The sequence below is a fragment of the Podarcis melisellensis genome (assembly GCF_964234715.1).
Source record: "Podarcis melisellensis genome assembly, chromosome: 15".
NCBI classification, from domain to species: Eukaryota; Metazoa; Chordata; class Lepidosauria; order Squamata; family Lacertidae; genus Podarcis; species Podarcis melisellensis.
Window position 1 is genome coordinate 44,451,190 of NC_138532.1, and position 23,894 is coordinate 44,475,083.

General features: G+C 54.1%; 1 protein-coding gene across 3 annotated transcripts in view; it reads right to left on the reverse strand.

Annotated features, from left to right (window-relative positions):
• Nucleotides 1–23,894, reverse strand: part of SMG6 (SMG6 nonsense mediated mRNA decay factor) — an 88,193-nt gene that overhangs the window by 61,117 nt on the left and 3,182 nt on the right. For 2 of the 3 annotated variants that reach the window (XM_081889578.1, XM_081889577.1), the window contains exons 2-10: nucleotides 21,682–23,392; nucleotides 20,206–20,398; nucleotides 18,771–18,881; nucleotides 18,136–18,242; nucleotides 17,361–17,439; nucleotides 14,709–14,819; nucleotides 14,410–14,604; nucleotides 6,194–6,255; nucleotides 3,433–3,578 (exon numbers count right to left, since the gene is read on the reverse strand). In XM_081889578.1, the coding sequence (XP_081745704.1) occupies nucleotides 3,433–3,578; nucleotides 6,194–6,255; nucleotides 14,410–14,604; nucleotides 14,709–14,819; nucleotides 17,361–17,439; nucleotides 18,136–18,242; nucleotides 18,771–18,881; nucleotides 20,206–20,398; nucleotides 21,682–23,392 (2,715 nt within the window). The remainder of the gene's footprint in view (nucleotides 1–3,432; nucleotides 3,579–6,193; nucleotides 6,256–14,409; nucleotides 14,605–14,708; nucleotides 14,820–17,360; nucleotides 17,440–18,135; nucleotides 18,243–18,770; nucleotides 18,882–20,205; nucleotides 20,399–21,681; nucleotides 23,393–23,894) is intronic. The other variant, XM_081889579.1, reaches the window with a different exon arrangement.

The window sequence follows — 23,894 nt, forward strand, 5'->3', positions numbered from 1 at the left end:
TGAGCCGGCGTTATTTTTATAGGCGGCTGAGAAAACTGGACTCGGCTTGGGGCTTTCCGGTCCTGGTAGATGCCGCGTGGTTTGCACATCGAAGAGGCACTGGTAAAAAGACGTTGCGGACAGGCCTCGGAGGAACTCTGGGGAACCACAAGGGCCCTTCTGAAAGGGTTCAGGAGTTGGGCCTCGGTTTGGTGGGCGGGCTGTTGATTTGATTTATTTCATAAAATTAATGCACAAATTAACTTTTTTAAAAAAAGAAATCTCTCAAAACAATTTGCAAAAAGAAATGTTATCAGTAATAATAGTTAAAGCCAACTATTTAGCTCCAAACCTAGACAAGCAGAGACATCACCTTGCCAACAAAGGCCTGTATAGTTAAAGCCATGGTTTTCCCAGTAGTGATGCATGGAAGTGAGAGCTGGACCATAAAGAAGGCTGATCGCCGAAGAATGGATGCTTTTGAATTATGGTGCTGGAGGAGACTCTTGAGAGTCCCATGGACTGCAAGAAGATCAAACCTCTCCATTCTGAAGGAAATCAGCCCTGAGTGCTCACTGGAAGGACAGATCCTGAAGCTGAGGCTCCAATCCTTTGGCCACCTCATGAGAAGAGAAGACTCGCTGGAAAAGACCCTGATGTTGGGAAAGATGGAGGGCACAAGGAGAAGGGGACGACAGAGGACGAGATGGTGGGACAGTGTTCTCGAAGCTACCAGCATGAGTTTGATTAAACTGCGGGAGGCAGTGGAAGACAGGAGGGCCTGGCGTGCTCTGGTCCAGGGGGTCATGAAGAGTCGGACACGACTAAATGACAACATTTAGTTCCAAGAATAAAACCAGCAATGAACTGAGAAGAGATTGAAATGTAAATCAACGTTCTACATGCCTGATATTACAGGGAGGTGTCCACACGGGGGCAGCTGAACTGTGGAACTCACTGCCACAGGAAACAAGGATGGCCACCAACCAGGATGGCTTTGAAAGACAACTCATGGAGGGCTCCTAGCCATGATGGATGCTCTCTCTACCTCTGCAGTCGGAGGCAGCAACTATCCCAAACCCAAGTTTCTGCAAACCGCAAGAGGGGTGTGTTGCTGTGGAGCACAGGCTTTCCACAGGGACACTTGGCTGGCCCGTGAGAACAGGTTGCTGGGCTAGACAGACCCACCTTGGCCTGATCCAGCGGGTGCTCTTCAGAGGCTCCTTCTCCACGTAATACAGAGGGAAGGAGGGAGGGTCACCTGCTAAGCCCCATCGCCAGAAGGCCAGTGCAAGGTCTGCCATTTGTGCAACAGGGCTCCCCAACCCTGACCTCCCAAAATTGGCTCAGGGGAGAAGCTTCAGAGGAGTGTATGGGGAGGCCAAAAAGCCCGTGTGGGCAGAGCAACTGCACCAGCACTATGCTGAACTCCACCCTGGGAGTCGCTTAAGAGCAGCCAGATGGAGCCACAGCCTGAAGTTGGCTGGTTGGGGGGGGGGCAACTCTTGCCCTGCTCAGCTGGGAAGGGCACAAAAAGGCCAGAAGACAAACTGCCTGGATATATGTGTAAGATGTGCTGGGGGGGTGGGGATGGGGGTTTGCGGCGAAGGGAAGTGATCCCGGCGGTGGCCCTATGAACATCCCTCCAGTGATTTATAGGAAGTATAATCCAATAATATAGTAAAACAGAACAGTGTGTTTGAGATGGGTTTGATTCCAGGAATTATAAAACAAATTATTAAAAAGGGGAAAGAGAGAGAGAAAGGGGGGGGCTTTGGGGGTGGGAGAAAAGCCCCACCGAGACCAGATTGGAGTAAATTGGGCACAGATGGGTGGGGGAGGGGCTCGCAGGACTCCCCCCGCCGGAGATGCCCTGCCACAAGGCACGGCTTCAATTAACTCGCTTGCAAACTCCGTTCCAGCCACCCCTCTCTCCCTGTGCCCAAATTACAGATCCTCCCCCTAAAAAACACACCACCAACCACATTCTCCACGCGTCTGCGGTCAGGATAAAGGCACCCCCCACTTCCCTGCCAGGCGGGTGTGCAGCTGGCTAGCTACCAAAGCGCCCAAGGAGGACACCTGGGGCAAGGTGTTGCGCTGGCCTCCTCCTGGACCTCCTGAGGGCAAAGGGAGCCCGCCAGCACCTCCTTCTGGAGAGAGACGGCATGCAAGGGACAGAGATCGCAGCTTCTGGGGTGGGGGTGGTGGGTGGCACTGTTCCGGACTGCCAAGGAACTACCAAAAGGGGGCTGGCCAGGCATCACCTGCCCCTACAGCACTTTGAGGCGGAGTGGGGTGGGGGACAGGATGGGACCGTCAGTCAGCAAGATGCTAATGGAGGAGCAAGGAAGGAAGACCAAGGCTCAAAGGAAAGAAAAAGGTTGCATAAGCAATACTTTCTGGGTTCTCTGGGTGCCACAGAGGACGACACAGCAGGAGAGCCACAGATCTGACCTGCTGACCCCAGGATCTGCCGGCGCTGCTCTCCCGTGAGGATGACAGCCACAGCAGGAGGGCTACAGAGGGAGAATTTAGGTGAGGCCCAGGCAGGGCTCTTTCGATGTGTCAGAGACAAACACTGAAGGGGGCCCTTTCTTGGACCAAACCCACTGGCTGCTTCTGCCCATGAGGAAGGACAAAGGCAGCCTGCCTAGAGGTACTACATTGGGAATGGCAGGTGGGGAGTGCCCTGCTGTAGCCCTCGGGTCCTGCTGCTAGCTTCTTCCCCTAGGGGGCACCTGGTTGGCCATTGAAAGAATAGGATGCTGAAACAAGGTGGGCCCCCTTTGGCAGCAGGGCCAATTGCGATAGCAGAACCTCCATGCCCAGGGACAGTCTACCTCTGAATACCGGGTGATGGGCAACAACAACTAGAGAGATGTTCCAGTTACAGATAGGTAGCCGTGTTGGTCTGCCATAGTCAAAACAAAAAAAATTCCTTCCAGTAGCACCTTAAAGACCAACTAAGTTAGTTCTTGGTATGAGCTTTCGTGTGCATGCACACGAAAGCTCATACCAAGAACTAACTTAGTTGGTCTTTAAGGTGCTACTGGAAGGAATTTTTTTTGTTTAGAGAGATGTTGTAGCGCTCAGGTCCTGCTTGCAGGCTTCTTCCCGTTGGCTGGCCACTGCAAAAACAGGCTGATAAACAAGCTGGCCTGATCCAGCTGGCACAGGGCTCTCCTTAGGCTCTTATAAGCGCCTCTCCACACAGGAAGCAAATGGTCCCATGGGAACCCTGAGCTGGATGCTAACCAGCAAGAGTTGCTGGTTATCTCAATATCTCAGTTCTGCCTGCTGGGGTTTTGGAATTCAGCAGTTTTCTCAACCTGTGACTTCCAAAGGGCCTCCTGGGCACCAGAGTTGTGTCCTGCCCACAAACCCAGCGCCTGAGGACCGAGGCCTGGGGCTCCTTCCTGACTCCTTCCCCCACCTGTCCCCCTCCAGTACCTTTGGGCTGGGAGTTGTAGACAGCAAACATGTTGATGGCCATGAGTTGCAGCAGGCGGGTGCTTCCGATGGGCGAGGGGCTGTGCCCCAGCAGCACCCGGAACTCGCTCAGGACCTCAGCAGCCACAGCAGGGAAGGTCTCCATCCTGAAGAAACCAAGGAAGGAGGGGAGGCATTGTTTGTGCTGCTCATTATTTGCATTGCATTCTTAACAACGCCGTTTGCGTTGCATTGTTATTTCTATTACAGTCATACCTCATGTTACGTTTGCTTCATGTTATATTCTTTCAGCTTATGTCCCGTGGCGACCCGGAAATACTGGAAAGGGTTGCTTCCAGGTTTCGCCACTCGCGCATGTGCTAAAGTGCTAAATCGTGCTTTGTGCATAAGCGCCAGATCGCGCTGCGCACTGTGCAGATACGAAACTTCAGGTTGTGCTCTTTTCATGTTGTGAACAGGCCTCCAACCAGAGGTACCACTGTATTATTATTATTATTATTATTATTATTATTATTATTATTATTATTATTATTATTCACTTATCTCCCAATACAATTGCAAATAGGCAGTAATTATCCTAACGACAACCTGGGAGCAGAGGAGCGCAAGCAAGATGATAAGAAGGGGCAGGGAACCAAGTCTTGTGAGGAACATTTTAGGGAGCTGGGGATGTTTAGCCTGGAGATTCAGAGGAGAAACAAACTTGTTTCCTCCTGCTCTGGAGGGTGGGTCTTGAACCCATGGCTTCAAGTTCCAAGAAAGGAGATTCCGACTCAACATCAGGAATAACTTTCTGACTGTAAGAGCCGGACGACAGAGGGATGAAGTCCCTCAGATGGTGGTGGCCTTTCCTTCCTTGGAGGTTTTTAAGCAGGGGGGGGGGCTTGTCAGGGATGCGCTTTAGCTACGATTTGTGCATTGCAAGGAGCTGGACTAGATGAACCTCAGGAGTCCCTTCCACCTCTACAATTCTATGGGGATGAAAGATAACGGCAGAATCTGCTAGAAAGCCAGCTGTTGTGGAGACGCGGAGAGGTGTCGAATTAAGACTAGAGAGACCAAGGTTCCAGTCCCCACTCAGCCACGAAACTCCCTGCCTCTCAGCCTAGCCTACCTTGCAGGGCTGTTGATAAAATGGGGAGAAGAACCATGTACGCCACCTTGAGCTCCTTGGCAGCAGGGTGGAATATAAATGTAATAAATAATAATAATAATGGGGTGTGGGGCAAGCAGGGGAGGTTGTGTGGGACTGAGAAAAGCTGCTATTTCTCAGCAACACTGGCCTACTTTATGGGGCTGCCGTCGAGATTTGCCGAGCCCAAGGAGACAAAGTACTTCGGTGAAGAGAAATTACCACTTTGACCCTACACGTGGTTACCACTGGAAAGTGTGTGTGTGTGTGTGTCTCAGTGAGTGAAATCGCTTCCGTTGTTTTGTCACAGGAAACATGAGCACCTGCACTCTCATTCACAGCAGAGGGAGCTCTGCAGGTCGCCCAGTTACGAAGCCAACTCAAACTCGGCCCTTGTGGGAGCTGACGTGAACCCGAGGCCCTGCGGCCGTTGTTTGGACTCCAACTCCCAGCACACCCAGCAGCCAGCATGGCCAGTGGTCAGGGATGGTGGAAGTCCGAGAGGGCACAGACTGGAGCTGACTTCTTGGGCATCCTTATGGGAGGCTCCTACTTCCTCGCACCCAGGGAGGCTTCCCAAGAGGGGCAACGCCAACTCCTCTGCCGTCACCCAAGAAGCAATGGCCACCTGAGGGAAAGCCTGGGAGCCAAATGCTGTCCAGGGACAGCAGAATGAATGCTTGGCATGGGGGAGGTTCAATCCCCAGGCTTGCTACCCAGAATTCGGTAGCGAGTGAAAATGGGGGAGAAAGACGCTTATCTGCCAGAGATCCTGGGAGGCTCAGCCGGTCAGAGTGGAACATGCTGGGCTAGATGAACAAGACAAAGCACACAGCAGAAGAGCCTGTTGGATCAGGGCCCTTCTGGTCCAATGTCCTCTTCTCACAGAGACCAACTAGGTGTTCCCCTGGGAAACCCGCAAGCAGGATTCAAGCACAAGGGCAGCAGCCTCCCCTCCTTGGTTCCCAGCAACAGAGACTCAGAAGCATCCCCATCTCCAGCTGTGGAGGCAGAGCAAAGCCCTCGATAGCCTCCTCCTCCTCCATGAATTTGCCTAACCCCTTTAAAAAGCCGCCCAAGCTGTTGGCCATCATGGCCTCATGTGGGAGGGAGTTCCACCGTTTAACTCTGTGCTGCACTAAGAGGGACATCCTTTCCTCTGCTCGGCATTTCTCTGACAATCTGCCTCAGTTTGTCAGGAGCCAATCCCTGGAGGACACGATTTGGATCGTGGGGCATCAGACCTCAATGCTAAACAGAACCTCCACAGGCAGGGGCAGTCTAGCCCTGAACTCCGGGCGGCAGCGGGAAAATGGCACGAATGGACTTGGCTGGGGACGAATTTGTTCTGATAAAGGAGGGCAGCTGCTGTGCTGGACGAGGAGGGCCAGACCTGCGTCACTGCTGCGGTGGCGCTCCCAGCCCCAGCCCCGGCCGGAGTGCTGACCCTCTCCCTCGCCCCCACCCGCCCCGCCCTCCAGAGCCGGCCTGGGAGGGGGAGGGAGGAGGAGGAGGCGGCTTCACACCCTGTGCCCTCCGCTCCAAACACAAGCCCAGTTGCTAACAATATTGGAATTCCAAAAGGCCTCGTAATGTAGGAAAAATAAAACAAACATCCTGCAGCCTTACCCAATCCTGGTAAACAGCTTCCCATGGGCATGGAGAAAACTCAGGACGAACCTTTTGTTCAGCTGCATGGGAAAGAGGGGGGGAAAGCAGAGAGAGAGAGAGAAAAGATGATGTTGAAGAAGATGAGAAAACAATTCGAACGCTCCCTTTTCCTGTGAACGAGCCCAGAGTCCCGGGTGACAGGATAACCTGGCCTGGGATGTGCAGAGGGGGGTGGAGGGGCGGCAGATGGGAACCAAATGTCTGTGCCCCGGCCCTCCAAGCGCGAGGGCAAGTGCCAGACAGCTGCATTTTTTGAGGGGGGAGACGTGCTAGGCCCACGGCACCCTCTGCTGGCGGACAAGGTTCTCTGCAAGCAACGGGAGCATGTGTGCAAGGAATCCCAGGGGTGCCCACCTACCGCCACTTTCCAGAGGGGAATGCGAGGGCAACACGCAAGGACCTAAGAAGAGCCTTGAAGCTGGGCCAGGCCAGTCCAGCAACCTGTCCTCAGTGGCCAAAGCAGGACCGGAGCCCAACAGCAGCAACTCTCCAGTTGTCCCCATCCTCTGGTTTTCCGAGGCAGACTGTCCCTGGGCATGGATGGAGGTTCTGCTTTCACAATAGGGCTTCCTAAGAGCCTGGCTGGAGCAGGCGAATGGGACCCATCCAGTCCAGCCTTCCCAGTGGCCTTCCAGATACCCCAAAGGGAAGCCCGAGAGTGGGGCCTGGGCAACAACAACTCTCCCCCTCCTGTTATTCACACCATCCCCATAAAGCATTCTTAAACCACTTGAACAGTCACGGCTTCCCCCAAAGTATCCTGGGAACTACAGTTTGCAGGAGGGCATCCTACAGGGTTGGCCTGAGGCGAAGGTCATTCTTAGGCTGAATGGGAGGTGCAATCACAGAATTGTAGAGTTGGAAGGGACCCGAGGCACATCTAGTCCAGCCCCTGGCAATGCAGGAATCTTTTGCCCAACGTGGGGCTCAAACCCACAACCCTGAGATTTAAGAGTATCATGCTCTACCAACTGAACTAAACAGAACAATGTATTAAAACCAATACATTCACTGGAACAACAACAAACTGCACATGGAGGAAATGCTGCCAGACAGAGAGAATCAAGGTGGCTTTTCCTGTTTTTGACATACTCTACCACCACCAACCCCCCTTTGCTTTGCCAACTCTCCTGTACTGACCCAACTGTGGCACAAATCCATTTCCAAGACAGTAACTGGCCCAGGAATCCCATATCCTGCCCCTCCTCAAATTTGCAAGCAGGCTGCCATGCAATGCCCGAAGCATGGTGGCGGGGGTCGGACCCAACCAATTCCTCTAGTAGGGAGGGACACACACAGAGCATGCAATGCGGCTCCTTGCGGGGAAGACCCGAGTTCTAATTCCTCATCTAGTCACAAAGCTCCTTGAGTGACCTCAAGCCATCCACCAGCTTTCTCCTTTGGCCAGGCCTACCTTACAGGGGTGGTTGCAAGGAGAAACGTGGGGGACAGGTGTCCATTGCCCCGAGTGCTTTGGGGGAAAGGAAGGGGGTGTAAATTTAATATAGGTGAAGCCTCAGATAGTTGGTGTGCAACATGGGAAGAATGGAAGAGAAGCAGTGCAGAGCAGTGGTCGGAGCAGGTGGGTTCAGGACTACTGCATTGGTAAGCTTTTAATGTTTGATGCTTTATTATGTTTTTTTAATGTGTTGGAAGCTTCCCAGAGTGGCTGGGGTAATCCAGCCAGATGGGTGAGGTGGTATTATTATTATTATTATTATTAACTCCTCATCACTCCTGGATGCTGGCCATTCTGGCTGAGTTGCAGTCGTAAACACTTGGAGGGCACCAGGTTGGCTACCCCCTGGGTTAGAGTGCTCAGCTAGGATCTGGGAGGGGCCAGGGGTCAAAATCCCCTGACGCTCAGCCCTCCTGAAGTTCCCTGGGTGAGTCTCTGCCTCTCTCTCAGCCCAGCCTGCCTCACAGGGTTATTGGGAGGATAACATGAGAACTTGTAGACATCCAACAAAGCGGAATGTTGGAAGATTCAGGACAGATAGAAGGAAGTCCTCTCTGCTGCAGGACGCAGCGGCGACGGCCACCGACATGGATGCTTTTAAGAGAGGATTGGACAGATTCACACAAGAGAGGGCTATCGATGGCAACCAGCCATGAGGCTTCCGGACAGCAGCTGCTGAAAACTGCAGGAGGGGAGAGGGCTCCTGGGGTGGGGTCGTGCTTGGGGGCTCCCCCTGCGAGAAGAGGAGGCTGGGGTCTGTGGGCCACTGACCTAATCCCACAGCCAGGCTCTTCTGATATTCCTACGCTAGTGGGGGAGAATCGCACACACCACCCTGAGCTGCTTGGAGGAAAAGCAAATGATGGTGGTGGTGGTGCTCTGGGGTGGGAAGAGAAGGGCAAGGGAAGCCCCTTCCCAGCTCCCTCCGAGAGTGCGTGCCTGCTGCCTGCCTCCCGCGTGACCCCGATGAGCTCAGCCCTGGGAAGAGGCCGGTGGGAAGGTTCAAGGGCAGGCCAGCGGCTGCTCTCCAAATGACTCTCTGCGTGGTTGTGCTCTTGGCGTGACTCACCTGCCGGCAGGACCCCCCCCTGGGAACCTCCTGCTTCTCACAGCCAGAGGGAAACGGAGCCCCCGGGAGAGGAAGTGGCACCACCTGCTGGTTGCGGCGGCTGCGCAAGGCGAGGGGGAGGAGGGGGGCACACATGCACTTCCCCAAAGCAGCGGAGGGATGAGAAATGCGCCCCCTGTGCCCCCCTCCACAAAACACGAAGAGCAAAGAAGACAGCCCAGTGGCTGCCCTTTCTCAACAACCCATTTATGCAGAGGGGGTTCCCCCATCTCCTGCTACCCCATACAGAACACACCAAAGCAGACTAGTCCTCAGTGAGGAAGAGGTCACGGGCGGCACGTGTGGTTTGGGCGGGGTGTACGGAGGGGCAGCTCGGCTGAGCCCAGGCCTGGATATTCGTGTGGATTTTTGTTTACATTGTGCTCCGTTTTGCAACTGTTAATGCATTATCTTGGAATGTTGCTTTATGTACGTTCTCATGAGCTGCTTGCGCGTGGCTCCGTCATGGGAAAGCAGCATACAAATTGAGACACAACGATAAGGCTGAAGATCGTTCACCCGCTCACACGTTTCGATCTGAAACACTTGGGTGCCGCCCCGCAGCAAAACTTCCCAGGGAAAGCTGATTAGGGGAGGTTTGTACAATCTTGAGTGTGACTGATGGTGACAAGAGCGCCGTGAGCTCCTTTTCTAAGTAACTCGGATTCTGGGGGTGGGGAAGTGCCCAAAGAAGGCAATATGAATATAGGCAATGCCATATCTATAGGAAGGACATAAGGACACAAGGTCAGCCATCACATTACAAATTTACCAAATGGTGAAGTCGCTCCTGAATGCGGTATCTAAAACTCTTGCTAATAATAAGAATAATTTTATTAATTATATAGCCTGTCCATCTGACTGGGCTACCCCAGCCATTCTGGGTGGGTTCCAACAAAATACAAAAACACAGTAAAACTTCAAACATTAAAAACTCCCAATAGCTAAATGGTTATCAGACTTCGAAAGGCTGCTTTTGCAAGATTAGGTTCATCAGTTTTGTTGAAATAATAATTAAACTAGCTAGCTGTAATTGGATTTCAAATAAATGTGCAAGCAATTGTTACTGCTTTGAATTTTATTGTGTAATTTTCTTCCTGAGTGTGTTGTGCATGTCACTATTCTGAATAATGCTTCTTATGGGGTAGGATAGGGGGCCTTGAGCTTATGGAACCAAGGGGGCAGAAGCCCCCCCCAAATCAGGAACCACCAGCCTAATCCTTTACAGGAACCTAGGAAGAGTCCTGCAGCAGGTCCCCTGAAAGGGGACCATCCAACACAACACCCTCTGATTAGCAAGTAAGACCCGAGTGAATCAGCAACACTCTTCTCGCCTGCGACTCCCAGGAAGACAAATATGGAGGCGTTGTGTCTCCCACAGGGGAGGCAGAGCACAGCTATTGTGCCGAGGAGCCACCGGCAGCAACAGCCCCAGCTCTGAGCACCAATCCATCTGGCCCCGATCCGAGGGGCTGGGGCTCTGCGCTCGGCACCTGAGCCCCAGGATCCCTGGTGGGAAGGAGGGCAGGCACCAAATAAGGGCAGGATTCCAGCACAGCTGCTCCGGTAGGGCTGGGATTAGGAGGAGGAGGAGAGGCTGCTTCCAGTTAAAAATGGTTACTTCAGGTTTGGAAGCAGCACTCTGGTATCTGTTCTTTATCAAGCGAGGAGGCAAACTTTCCCCTCGGCAGCCGCGACGCATCTGCGGAGCAGAGAAGGGTCGGCGGAACCAGCGCGGGGCAGCGGAAGGACAAGGCTTGTTTCTTTGCCAGGGGACCGGATGCGGGAGGGGAGGAAGCAGCGCCACGGATGTCACGGTGGGGGGCAGTTTGGGTGGCTGCTAAAAAAAAAAAAAGTAAGAAGGAGGAGCGAAGGGAGCAGATGCACCCAGGGACAAACCCAGCCGGGCTCAGCGGAGAGACGTGTTTGTCTGGCCGGTTGGCACAAGAGCCCCCTCCAGAGACCCTTTCCCAGAACAGGCCTCAGGCCTCCCTTGGGAAATGGGTGGGCCAGGAGAGCAGCGCTTCCTCCAGCCTCCTGAATGCTCACAAACATCAGGAGAGGCCTGGAGCAGCAGCTGGATCAGGCCCTCTTACCCAGCATCCTGTTCTCACAGTGGCCAAGCAGATGGCCCCGTGGGGCATGGGGAACTGGAGGCAACAGCCGCTGTGTTCTTCCCACTTGGAATTCCAAGCCAATTTTCACAAATGATCTTTTGGGGGGAAATCAGAATATTGTGCATTTATTGTCACCCGTCTTGATTATCCTGTGATGAAGGGCGGGGTGCATATCTTTTAAGACATAAATTAATAAAACCAATGTATCGTGATTTAGTTATTCACTTAAAAAAATCAAACTGTAGCACTTCCACATTAAGCAGAGCAACCTGCTACTGGCCCTAGAATTCAACATCCTAAACCTCTTGGTTCCTTCTTTCAAAGAAAAAATAGGCTCCTAGTCCTGATGATTACTGATAAACTGGGGTGCATGTGGGGAACACTGAGGGAGGGAATGGATTCAGAAGCCAGAGAGGGAAGGGGGAGGATCCTGAGTGGCTGTGGCTACAGAAGGGAGGGATTCTGTGATCTACAGAGTACTCCCCACAAGTTGATGCAAAGAAACGAGCAAATATAAGCCAACAACCAGGGCACAAAAATGGGACAGTTTCTCAGTTTACACACACAACCACAACACAACCACAACGCAAGTGGCTGCAAATGCCTGCACAGCCCTTGGAGCTGAGGGCCTCTGCAGAATGGGATCCTGCCTGGGTCAAGGGAGCCTGGCACCCTCCTGCCATGCCCGGCGGCCCACTTCTCCAGCCAACCACCTCCCCAGTAGTCACAGCAACCTGCCTTCTCTCCTCACTTTTAAAATTAAGACGCTGAGCCTCTTTTCTCTTTTTTTGGCCTTTGCGTGCCTGGAAACTCTCGCTTCACCTCACCCCGGCCTCCTTGTGGGTGGCAACGAAAGGTCAAGTGGGGCCGGAAGGAAGGGGAAGGGGGCAGGCTCCACGCAAGGCTGCCCTGAAGAGGGCTGCAGGCAGCAAGGAGCTCAGCCCCAGCAGGGAGCAGGAGCGGCGCTCGGTGGGACAGTTTCCCCAAAAGCCTGTTTCGCTCCCGAAACGCAGAGCGCCAGGGAGGAGGGGTGGGTGCAGCTGGTGGCTGGGAGGCGGAAGGGGCCGGGGGTGAGCCAGGCGCTGCGTGCCGAGAGTCACGTCCCCAAGCCCGCGGGGGCCGGGCATGTGGTTTCCGCGTCTAACCAGCCCAACTGCAGCCTGGCACCCGCGGCTTCCTCCTCGGAGAACTTCTCTCTCCGTTAGAGGAAAGAGACCAAACCTCAGGGCTTGAAACAAATACGGGTCGGGCGCAAAAATAAAAGCTGAGGGGTGGTTTTGGTGACCGGGTCAAAGGAGCTCGAGGAGGAAGAGGGGGAGAGAGATGAAGCACACACAGCAGCACTCTGGGTTGCCAGTCACGGCACCAGCGAAGGAGGCTGGGGGGAGCAGAGCCTCTCTCTCGCCTGGGAACCTGCTTCGCAAACAGAAAGGAGGGGGGAACCCCCAGCACTCGCTGAGTCAACCTCCAGGGCTTTCGGCAACTGCTCTCTGCAGGCCTGGCACAGCAGGCCAAAAGCACAGTGCTGTCCCTGCCAGCAGGGCACCCACAGGGTGACCCCGAGTCAGTGGGATCCCAGGAATGCGCAAGTCCAGGCAGGTGGGGTGGGTGAAGGGGAGTCCCCCCCCCCCAAGGTCGGGCTCCAGTGCTATGAAGAAAGAGCTGTTCGAGTGTGGAAGGGAGTCCCCTTGGGAGGCGTTTGACTCTCTTTGCTTGGTGGTTTTTAAGCAGAGCTTTGCTGGCCATCTGTCAGGGATTTTTTAGCTGAGATTCCTCCATTGCTGGGGGCTGGACTAGATGGCCCCAAATGGTACTTTCCTACACTACAATTCTATTGTTCTATGAAAGCCAGGCACCCCAGGAAACCTCCATGAGCCCAACGGGCGACAGGCTTAAAGTGACAGTTGAGCACTGACTCCTGTGTGACACTGATGGGCCGGGCAGGAGGCAGCTGCGCTCTGCCAATGGCAGAAGAAGGGCTAGAGGTCAGGGGCAGAGAGCACCTGCCGGGCATGCAGAAGGTCCCCGGCTCAATCCTTGGCAGCATCTCCAAGAAAGGCTGGGAAATGCCTGAAACCCTGCTGCCAGTCCGTGTAGGTGACACTGAGCTAGTTTGACTTGGAATAGGAGCCACTAACCCATCTTCTTGCCCAGCTCAGCCAACGTGCCTCCCGTGACCCTCTGCTTCCCTCCTTCCTGCCAACCTGCCCCTTTGCTTCTGCCCAATGCTTCCTTGGAATAGGGCAACATATTGGCAAGGCCCCGGATCTCTCAGGCCAAAGCACCCACGGCAAAGCAGCCCACCCACCCAGCACCCAAAGTGCCAGCGCAGCCCATTGCTCAATTAACACTGTCGTTCCAAAGGCTGGAAGGGCCAAGGTACTCCCCACCAAAAAAACCACCCTCCATCCATCCCTGCAAGTTGTATCCTCATTCTTTATTTCATTTATATTTACATCCCACCTCCTTTCCTCCAAAGAGCTCAAGGTGGCCCTACAGTTCTCCTTCCCACCTCCCACTTTCTTCACATAACAGTCCTGTGAGGTCAGACTGAAACTGAATGACTGTCTTCCAAGGTCACCTGGTGAGCTTCATGACAGAGGGCTGATTTGAACCCGGGTCTCTCCCAGGTCCTGGTCCAACACTGCTGTTGTTATTATTGGTACTGAATTGTATGTTAAATGCTTCTCTGTGCTGCGAGCCACGTCAAACATTTATCGGGAAGGAACACCTTTAGCAAAGGAAGTTATTCTGAGCTGGGGGGGGGGGCGGGTCGGGTCGGAATAAGAGTGCCTGAAGGCCGTACGTGTCCCAGTCGACTGGGGTTGGCCTAATCCTGCGATCAGCCTGCCTCCTCCGCACCTTGGAGCCCCTCCTGCCCCAGCGGGGACCAGAGCACCCGCGTGACTTTGGGCATGTGAGAGCGGAGGCAAGGCCTTGTCCCCACGTGCTACGCAAGACATTCTCCCAAGGCAGCTTGGGTGGGAAGGCAGAAGTGGCCAGGAACACCCCTGCCACAGACAGACCCGCCTCTGCATTCTGCTGGCTCCAGTTCCCCTGTGAGCAGCACAGGGCAGAGCATCTCAGCAGAAGAGGGTTGCCCCCCCCAACATGTCAGCCTGTCCTGCATAGCAAGAAGAGCAGCGCCATCCAGTGGCCAGAGGGAACCCGGCAACAGAAGCTCCTCTTGGCCGACTTGTACACGTATGTATACACACTCATCCTGGGAAGTTGTGTGGTGCAGCGGTGAGAGTGCCAGAGAATGAGGGCCTGGGAGAGACCAGGGTTCAAGTTCCTACTCAGCCACAAAGCTCAGCCCAAGTCCCTCAGGCTAACCCACCTTATGGGGTTGTTGCGGGGATTAAACGAGGAGGGCGGGAATCCTGGGAGGAAAAGGCGAGGCATAAATGCAATAACCAAACCAATTCCACAAGGGGCAACACTCTTTACATGATGCTACACGGATTTCAGCCGCACGGACGGTACTCACATCGCTGGGGCTGAGGCTGCCAAGGCCGTTGTCCTGCTCCGAGTCCCGCCCGGACTCGTGCCCCTGGCTGGCGTGGGGGTGAGAGGGGTGGATCCAGAGCTCCAGGCGGGTGGCATCATCCCCAGAAGGCCGGAAGGCCGACTTCTTGCCTTTACTCTGCCGGCTGGGGCTCTTCTTCTGCTCCACCTGCTCCACCTGCACAGGGAGGGAGAGGCGCCGTGGTCAGGGTGGGTGCTCCTGGGCAGAGAGGGAGGCTGGGGGCGAGGAAAGGGGTCCGCAGCCCTCACCCCGCCCCTTACCTTCCGCTTGGTCTCCTCGAAGAGGCTCATGAGGCTCTCCTTGGCAGTGAGGATGGGGTTGCTGGCCGCAAGGCTGCGCATGTAGTAGTAGACTGCATCCAACTTCCTCCTCTGGAGAGACAACAACAGGAAGATCCCCTTACAAGACAGAACCCTACAGAGGGGCGATTGGGGGGATCCAAAGGGAACACCCTCCTTCTTGCTGAGAAAGGGGAGGTGGCAATGGAAGGAGAGGGGCAGATGAAGCTTCTAGGACTGCCACAAACACAAGCCCCACAGGATTAAGCTCTTTGCCAGGGGCAAAACTCTAAGAACATAAGAAGGGCCTGTTGGATCAAGCCAATGGCCCAGCATCCTGTTCTCGCAGGGGCTGAACAGTTTCCTGTAGGGAACCAGGAGGCAGGATCCTCTCCTGTAATCTCCAGCAAGAGGGATCCTGAAGCATTGCTGCCTCTGACCATGGAGGCAGAGCAGAGCCATTGTAGCTAGTGAGCGGCTTTACACTGAGAGTTTTACTGCTATTTCTTTTAGACACATTGGTCTGTATTTACACTTCTGAGTTATCACAAGATGGCCAAAGATTGGTAATTTCCCTATGCCTTAGTTACCGTACATCTGTGGTAGGTGGAGCTTCATGCTCTTTTGGTGAATAATAATAATAATAATAATAATAATAATAATTTCTTATTTATACCTCACCCATCTGGCTGGGCTTCCCCAGCCACTCTGGGCGGCTCCCAACAAAATATTTAAATACAGTAATGCATCAAACATTAAAAGCTTTCCTAAATAGGGCTGCCTTCAGATGTCTTCTAAAGTCTGCTGGTTGTTTTTCTCTTTGACATCTGGTGGGAGGGCATTCAACAGGGCGGGTGCCACTACCGAGAAGGCCCTCTGCCTGGTTCCCTGTAACTTCATTTCTCGCACGGAGGGAACCCCCAAAAGGCCCTCGACACTGGACCTCAGTGTCCGGGCAGAACAATGGGGGTGGAGACGCTCCTTCAGATATACTGGACCGAGGCCGTTTAGGCTTTAAAGGTCAGCACCAACACTTTGAATTGTGCTCAGAAATGTACTATATTAATATTGTATAGTAATATTTCATGCTATAAATGTTTTTGTAAGGATGCGCAAAAAATATTTTTCATGTGATATTCTTTAGTGAATTTCATTGTGTTATTATCTTCCTTAGTGGGTTGTGCAAATTCTGAATGATGCTTTTTATAGGGTAGGGGTTCCTGAGAATGAGTTTTAGACCCAAGGGCTTGGGGCCCTGAAAAAATTTGGGAACCCGGCTCTAGACTCTCTTGCAAAGGAACTCCTGCTAGCTCAGAGAATGGAGAGTAGTCTCTCCCAACCTTGAAACCCTAACAAGTTTTTGGACTACAACGCCCATCAGTCCCATCCAACACTGATGGGGGTTGTAGTCCAAAACATCAGGAGGGACGCCATGTTGGGGGAGACCGACACAGAGTGTTTCTGTTTTCCAGTGGTGCTAATAAGGACCTCAATCAGAAATGAAGTGTGTGGCTCCTAATAAATGGCATATATATTCCTGGGCACCTTGTTCCAACACCCCTTACGCTGATCGGGGGGGGAGCAGGAAGCCCCGTTTCTGATAAAGTCACACAGATGTGACTCAGCCACATCTAGGGCTGCATCCTTTAGAGTAGAGTAGAAGTTGCTTTATACAGAGTCAGACCACTGAGTCTGCTTCGCTCAGTGCTGTATACGCTGACTGGCAGCCATGGCTCTCTAAGGTCTCAGGCAGGGAGCCCTTCCCAGTCTTTGAACCTGGGACATTCTGCACACAAACCTGGCACCTTGGCTACACAGCAGCTGGTCTAGATGGTTTAATTAATTTAATAACAATTAGATACTCCTTGCTTTAAAAAACCCAAAAGATTTATAAAAAGGGGGGAGGAACAAGAAACTTATCAACAAGAAAAAAATAGTAACAGTAATTTAAGACTTTTTGAAAAGCTAAAATAATGACAGACTAAAACCGCATGAAAACTCATGCCAACTTAAATTTCAAAAATCAGTTTAATCATTGGTTAGCCTTCCACAAGAACAAGGACACGCCTTCCTAGCACCATGGTCTATCTACACGATGTACAATTTGTCCAGGATAACCCCCACCCAGCAAATTTATGTCCACAGATGTGGAGCTTCCTCATGCCAAGGCACTTGCAATGGGTTTTGAGTACAGAGGCCTGAAAATAAACGAGGGGTTCCATCCTGAAGGGGGACCTGCAGCTCCCTCAGATCTTTGGACCAGAAGCTGTGCTGCATGGTCACACTGCAGGAATAAAAAGCTAGCAAACTCTGTACACCTAATGAACCTTATTGACAGATGTTTGAGGAATTATCCATTTCAGTCAGTAAGTGAAAAATAAGTGATGTCCACATTTTCATAAACGCTTATAAAGTCTGCTAGTAATTATTTTTGACAGCTGAATTAATTCGCCTAACGAAATATTACCAATTTGGGAAATAGCTGCCATGCATCTGAAACACTGGCAAAATAATTAAGAAATGTAAGCATTTTTCACGAGTGAAGTGAGCCGATGCCTCTCCTGGTGCCGTGAGGCTCACAACCCTCCTGTGCCTGGACCACCCCGGCTCTCTCCCTCCCTGCATCTCTCTTACCGTGTAGACAGCCAAGAGGGCCAGCTGGTTGTACGGGCGTCCGTTCTTGGGGGCGATGTGCTGGGCCTTCAAGTACCAGCTGGGGAGGCAAGAGAGCAGAGTGACTGACAGGCTAGGATGCATCGGGGCAGGAGACCCTGGAGTGGAGAGGCTGCCACTGGCAGAGTCCTCTCCTAGGTCCTGCCAGTGGCTGTGGCAGAGATGGGGACACCGTGACCCTGGGGAGCTGGAATTCCAGCCATATCTGAAGTGTGGCCACACACGTCCCAAGAACCCCTCTGGGATGCTATGGTTCTCTCTCCTCTCAAAACCGACGTTTGTTATCCAGCCTTATCCCCTTCCCCACCCCTGGCACCAAGTCTCAAAAGTATGTTGTAACTGCACCTGCTCACATCAACCCTTTTGCCCCTTCCCTTCTGTCTACTCAACTTTCTCAATGTTTAGACTGCAGGCTCCTGGAAGGAGAGAGGGAGTGGCTCATCAGGACGGTTTCAGCCAGGGGAATAACCCCAGCCCTGCCTGGAGATTTAACCTGGGTCCTTCTGCATGCCAAGCAAGTGTTCTGCAGCTGAGCTACAGCCCTTTCCTGCCTTGTACTGAGTCGGACCAGCTGAATATTGTCCACACCGACTCTCCAGGTTCTCTGATTAGGAACAGTCGCAGGCCGACCTGAACCTGGGGCTTTCTGGACACAAAGCAGGAGCTCTATCCCATGAAGCGACACAGTCCCTTCCCCTCCAGAGGGGCCTGCAGGACCTCCTCCCTCCCTCCCTACCTGCGTGCCTTCCCGTAGTTGGCCGTGTCGCTGCTTTGCTCTCGGTATCTGCAGATGTCTCCTTGGCAGATCAGGCTCCTCTGGGCGCTGATGAGGGCGTATTTAACCTGGGGGAGAAGAAACAAGCCCATCAGTTGCAGGAAGGAGGGAGGGAGAGCTGGGGAGAGGCCTCTGCCGGAATCCAAAAACTCTTCCCTCGTATTTTAGATGGAGGCTGTGAGTGGCAAGTCTAGTGTTCCAAAGGATATTTGCAACCCACACAAACCACACATACAGTTATTTTAAAAATGAAGCCAATCTCCTCTTTGCTTGTCTCAGCTGTGACATTGTTCCCTGCCTCCCTTGCAAGATTGAGCACCTGCCCCTTGCCGAGTGATGGGGAAAGGCAGGACTGCCCCCCCCCAGCTCCAGCATCCTAGTTCGTTTTTGACAAGGGCAAAAGGAGATTTGATCTCCAGCTTAAAATGGAGACATGGCCAGACTTCAGCACACCTGCTTCCTCCACCAGGGAAAAGCGCTGAGCTCCCCTCTGCCCAAAGAGGGGGTCTCCTTTACCATCCGTCTTCCAGGGACTCCCAGAGGGCCTGATCAACAAAGCTTCCCCTTGACAGACCCAGGCCCTAGCCAGGACTCACCACCTTCCGCAGGGGCTTGCTGCGCACAGCCATGCCATCCATGTAGTCCTCCAGCTTGAACTGGTACGTCGCTTGCAGATTCTGCAGCAAACTGTCGAAGAAATCGCTGCCCTGAGACCCAGGAGAGAGAAAGTGAAAAGGGATGGGAGAGAGTGTGAGTGAGTGGATGTGGAAGGAGTACTTGAAGAACACATGCCCCGGATTCAGAATCTTCTGATGGAATAACAGCACCCATAAGAAGAGCCCTGCTGGAATTGACCCAAAGCCTGTCCAGCTCAGCATCCAAGGCATCTGCGCTTCCCGCATTGCAGGGGGCTGGACTAGATGACCCTTGGGTTCCTTTCCAACTCTATTAGTCTACAATTTTACCTCCAGTTCAGAGCAATCCTGACCGCCACCAGTAATAGACTTGGGGGGAAGAAAAAAAAAAAGACTTGGGGACAAGCTGGTTCACTAACCAACTCCTGGGATTCCACCACGGTCCTTCTGGCTGCCCACAAACAAGAGTGCAGCCTTGGAATCACCCAACACAGGCTGTTTATGCCATAAAGTGGGAAGGGATCCAGAGCCTTTGTGCGCTCAGCACTTGTCAGTGGGCCACAGGAAGCTTTGTGAACAGCTTGGAGCTGAAGTCATCAGAATGTCAGAAATCCATGCAGCTGGATCTGGTGAAAGGGGGCCCAGCTCGTCCAGCATCCTATTCAGAGCAGACAAGCAAAGGCCCCCAAAGCAAAGTCCACCAGCAGAACTCCCTGCCCTTGAGCCCCTGCAACTGGATTCAGAAATATACTGCCTCCAACAGCAGAGGGAGAAGGAAGACTTAGCCAACCCTGTGATTTTGTCTCATTTTATTTTTAAAAAAAACCATCAGTACAAATGTAATAGGAGCCCTACAGCAGCCGGATTGGGCCAAAGGGGCCCCATCTAGCCCAGCCTCCTGTTCTCACAGTGGCCAATCAGACGCCCCAAAGGGAAGCAGGAGCTGAGGGCAACAGCTGAGCTCTCCCCGCTTGTGGTTTCCCAGGAGCTGATTTTGAGAGGCAGGTTGCTGGTGACAGTGCAGAGGTGCATCAGGAGGTTCTGCTTGGGCTACAGCAGCCTGGCCTAGCTTGTTGGCCTCCCAACAGTTTGGGCTCTGATGTCTATGCTGGCTGGGGCTGATGGGAGTTGTAGTCCAAAATATCCAGAGAGGGGTGCCCGGTTGGGTAAGGCTAGGCTGCAAAACATTTCTGACTTTACACACTATTTGCTATGTGTTGGGGGACAGACACAGCTTTTTCTTCCTTACATAACAGGGTCATCATGCTAACATAAGCTTTTCATTTCCGTGTGTTTTTAAAACCACCATATTTGGGGTCAGGCGTATACCCCGACCCTTGGGACAGTGCCCTCCCCCTGGCGCCAGGCCACAGGGCTCAGCCTCAGGCGTCCTTACCTCGTCCAGGATCTGGAGCAGCTTGGTGCGGATCTCCTGGGCATTCTCCCCAAGGGGATCCTTGAGCAGCTGCCGGAACTTCTCGATCACCTGGTAGAAGGCGTTCTTCCACAGTAGCTGGTCCACGTTCTGGGCGTCAGCAAACTCGATGTCGGTCAGCAGGCAGCGCTTGTACAGCTGCAGCATCTCCACCCTGGAAAGGGGCACAGCTAAGCCCAGGGGCTTCTGCCTCAAACACTCCCCCCCTTACAGTTCACCTCTTCCACAGGACTCTACACAGACCCACAATGATACTTGGGGCAAATGTAAGAGGAGCTCGGTATCTGAGTTGGACCAAAGACTCGCCCGAGTTCAGCACGCCATTTCCCCCAAAATGGCCAACCAGAGGCCTCTTCTGGAAAGTCCATTAATAGCACAACCCCAAGTGTTGTGACTCCCCAGGCAAAAGCAGAGATTCCACAGACAGGACTTCTCGTCTTCCACTAACCGGCTTAACCCCCTTTTAAAGCCTCCTTGGACATCTTCTGACAATGAACCACATGAATTAGCAATGTCCTGTTTTGGAGTATAGGCAAAATACATTATTCGCCTAGGCTTCTGGTTTTTAACTGGGAGGGAGGGCAGCTGAATACGTCCGAAACCTTTAAGAAGAGAGAATAGGACTTGTTCCTTTAAAATGGATGTTTGGACCAGTATTTTAGGTTTCATTTACTGTTGTTTTTCTATCTGATCTTAATGTCTTTATTTTTGTTGCATAACTCACTTAAGACGTGCAAATGCAAAATGCAACTAATGAATACAAAAACAATAATGACCTGCAAAAAGGCCTTCCTTTCACTCCTTTTATGTTCTCTTAAGGATTCGACAAATGAATGGAGGGTAAGGCTACCAATGGCTACTAGCCGCCTTGACTATGTTATACCTCTGCTGCCAGAGGCAGCATTATTGATTTGTATTCTGCCTTCAGGATGGTCTACATGGTTCTCCTGCTCCTCATTTAATCCTCACAACAACCCTGTGAGGCAGGTTAGGCTGGGAGGCAATGACTCACAGAGTGACTCAGCCAGCGAGCTTCATGACTAAGAGGGGATTTGAACCCTGTTCTCCCAGGTCCTAGGTCCAAGGCCTCTTTACTAAGCGCCTGGAGGAGAGCTGCAGGGAATCTTAAATGGGGAGAACGCTGCTTTTATGCTATGGTTCCGCTTGCTTTTGGCCTTCTCCTGGTGGCGTCTGGGTGGCCACTGGGAGGAGAGGGTGGTGGACACAATGGACCCCTTTTGGCATGATCCAGCAGCTAGGCCGTATCCTTATGGCCAAAGTTAAAGAGCACCCACTGTGGTTTCCCCTGCAAGCTGCCTGGCTCTTAGAGCAGCAGGTGAAAGCAGCTGTGATGCCAAGACCCCTCCCCAAACCCACCTCTGGCCAACCAGCTCCCGCCCTCTCTGCCAGCACCCACCCTCGTCCAAGCCCTCGTACCTGAGCTGCCCCATCTTCTCCAGGCCCTCAGGGCTGAGCCGGTCCCGGGACAGGAGGTTGCTCAGCTGCTGCTCCAGGTTGCTGGCTTCGCGGAGGATCTTGCCCAGATCCTGCTGCTGCAGGCTGCGCACCTGCTGCTCCATCTCGGGGCTGAGGGGCCCAGCCAGGAGGGGACTGCAGAGGTAGGGCTCAGCCTGCCCCGGGTAGCCTGGCGGGTAATAGGTGCCCGGGTAAACCCCGTTAATGGCACCGACCTGATAGGGCAGGGAGTACCCGGCGTAGGGGTAGGAGGGGGCTTGGCCTGCTGCCCGCCCGTAGTAGTAGGGGTTGTCCGAGTTCTGGAAGCGGTAGTAGGAGGCCTGGGCCTGGCGGGTGTCCCCCCGGGGCGGAGGGGTCGCCTCGTCGTCCGTGTCGAGGAAGTGCAGCTGGGAAGCCTGGCTCTTCAGGGCTGGCTTCTGCTCGGGGTTGTTGGGGTCCCACAGCCGGCGGGCGGTGCCCCCTCTGCCCCTCCCCCTGGTCCCCTTGCCCAGGCCGCCGCTGAAGAGGAGCCGCGGCCCTGAGTGGGGGGCTTCGGGGGAGCCGGCACCACTGGCGGTGAGGTCCGTGTTGGCCGGGAGGACCAGGATGCCGCGGCCCCTGCCCTGGGGCTCCCGGCTGGAAGAGCCCTTCCCCACTTCGGCGGCCTCCGTGGAATCGCTCAGGCTGGCCTCGGAGGGCTTCCGCTTGCGCCACTCTGCCTCGGAGGGCTCCCCCCACCCGCTGCCCCTGCCGCCCGCTGGGGCTCCCTTGGCCTCCCGCCCGCCGGTGCCCCGGGAGAGCCAGCTGTGCTCCAGGCGCCTCTTGGCTGCCTCTGAGTCCCTGCTGGAGCCACGGGCTGCCTCGGCCTCCTCCTCTTCCGCCTTGTCTTCATCCAGCGAGTCTGTGGAGGAAGCGGAGAGCTGCTTCCGGGGACGGGGCCTCTCCCTGGGTGGCTCCTGGCGCTTCCGCCCGGCCTCTGCCTCCCCGCGGGCCCCGTCAGCGCTGTTGTTGCTCCCAGCCGAGCTGGTGCTGCAGGTGCGGTAGCGGTTCCGCCTCTTGTCTGAGCGTGAGTAGCGCTTTGGGGTGCTCTGGGCCTTGCTATGGGCAGCTGCCTCCTCACCTCCTTTCCGGACCCGCTCAGCCCGCCTGCCCTTTTCCCCGCCACGGAGGAGCTTGGCCCCCTCCTGGCTCAGGCCCCCTTCCAGCCCCTCAGGGGCCGCTGGCTTCCTGTATCCCTTCCCAGCGTCCCTTTCGGGCTCTTCACCCCGCTCCCCCTTTGCGGGGGGCTCCTCAGCCACCAGCTGGGGGGCAGCGGGCTCCTTGGAGGGGACCTGCAGGCGCTTCCCTGGCTGGTAGATCTGCTGGTCAGGCTTCTTGGCTCGCCGGATGATACGAGGACACCAGTCCTCAGGGGAGGCCCCCGGATCTTGTGGGGCCCCTGCCTCGGCAGTGCCTTCCAAGAGGCCGTTGGGCTGCTGCTGGCTGCTTCCTCTGGGAGGGTCCTGAGGGGCTGGGGACTCTTCCTTGCTGGGAGCAAGGGGAGCTCCTCTGTCGCCAGCCAGGGCGCCTCCTTTGGCCTCCTCCTGCTTGGCTGAGAAGCTGAGCTTGTTCCGCAGTCGGGAGAGGCCTGGCTTGTAGATCTCGAGGTCAGGGCGCCGATTGTCCTTGCGGTGGCGAGGCTCCTTTGTGGTCTCTGAAGAAGGAAAAACACAAGGAGGTGGTCAGCCTCGGAGAAGAAGAAGAAAAAGAGTTTGGATTTGATATCCCACCTTTCACTCCCTTTAAGGAGTCTCAAAGCGGCTAACAACCTCCTTTCCCTTCCTCCCCCACAACAAACACTGTGAGGTGAGTGGGGCTGAGAGGCTTCACAAAAGTGTGACTGGCCCAAGGTCACCCAGCAGCTGCAGGTGGAGGAGCAGAGACGCGAACCCGGTTCCCCAGATTACGAGACTACTGCTCTTAACCACTACACCACACTGGCTCTCCACACCACATTGGCTCTCCACTGGAGAGTGGATAAGAAGCACCAGGGGAAATCAGGGACATGGTTGTGGGCTTTGCCTAGGGAGCAAGAGAGCCAAAGAGGCAGGGGAAACAGTGAGCTGTGACCAGCACAGGGCCAAGAGGAAGGTGTCTGACTGAGCAGACCTGGTGCCAATTCACTTCCCTTCGGAGTCAAATTGCTGGTCACCCAA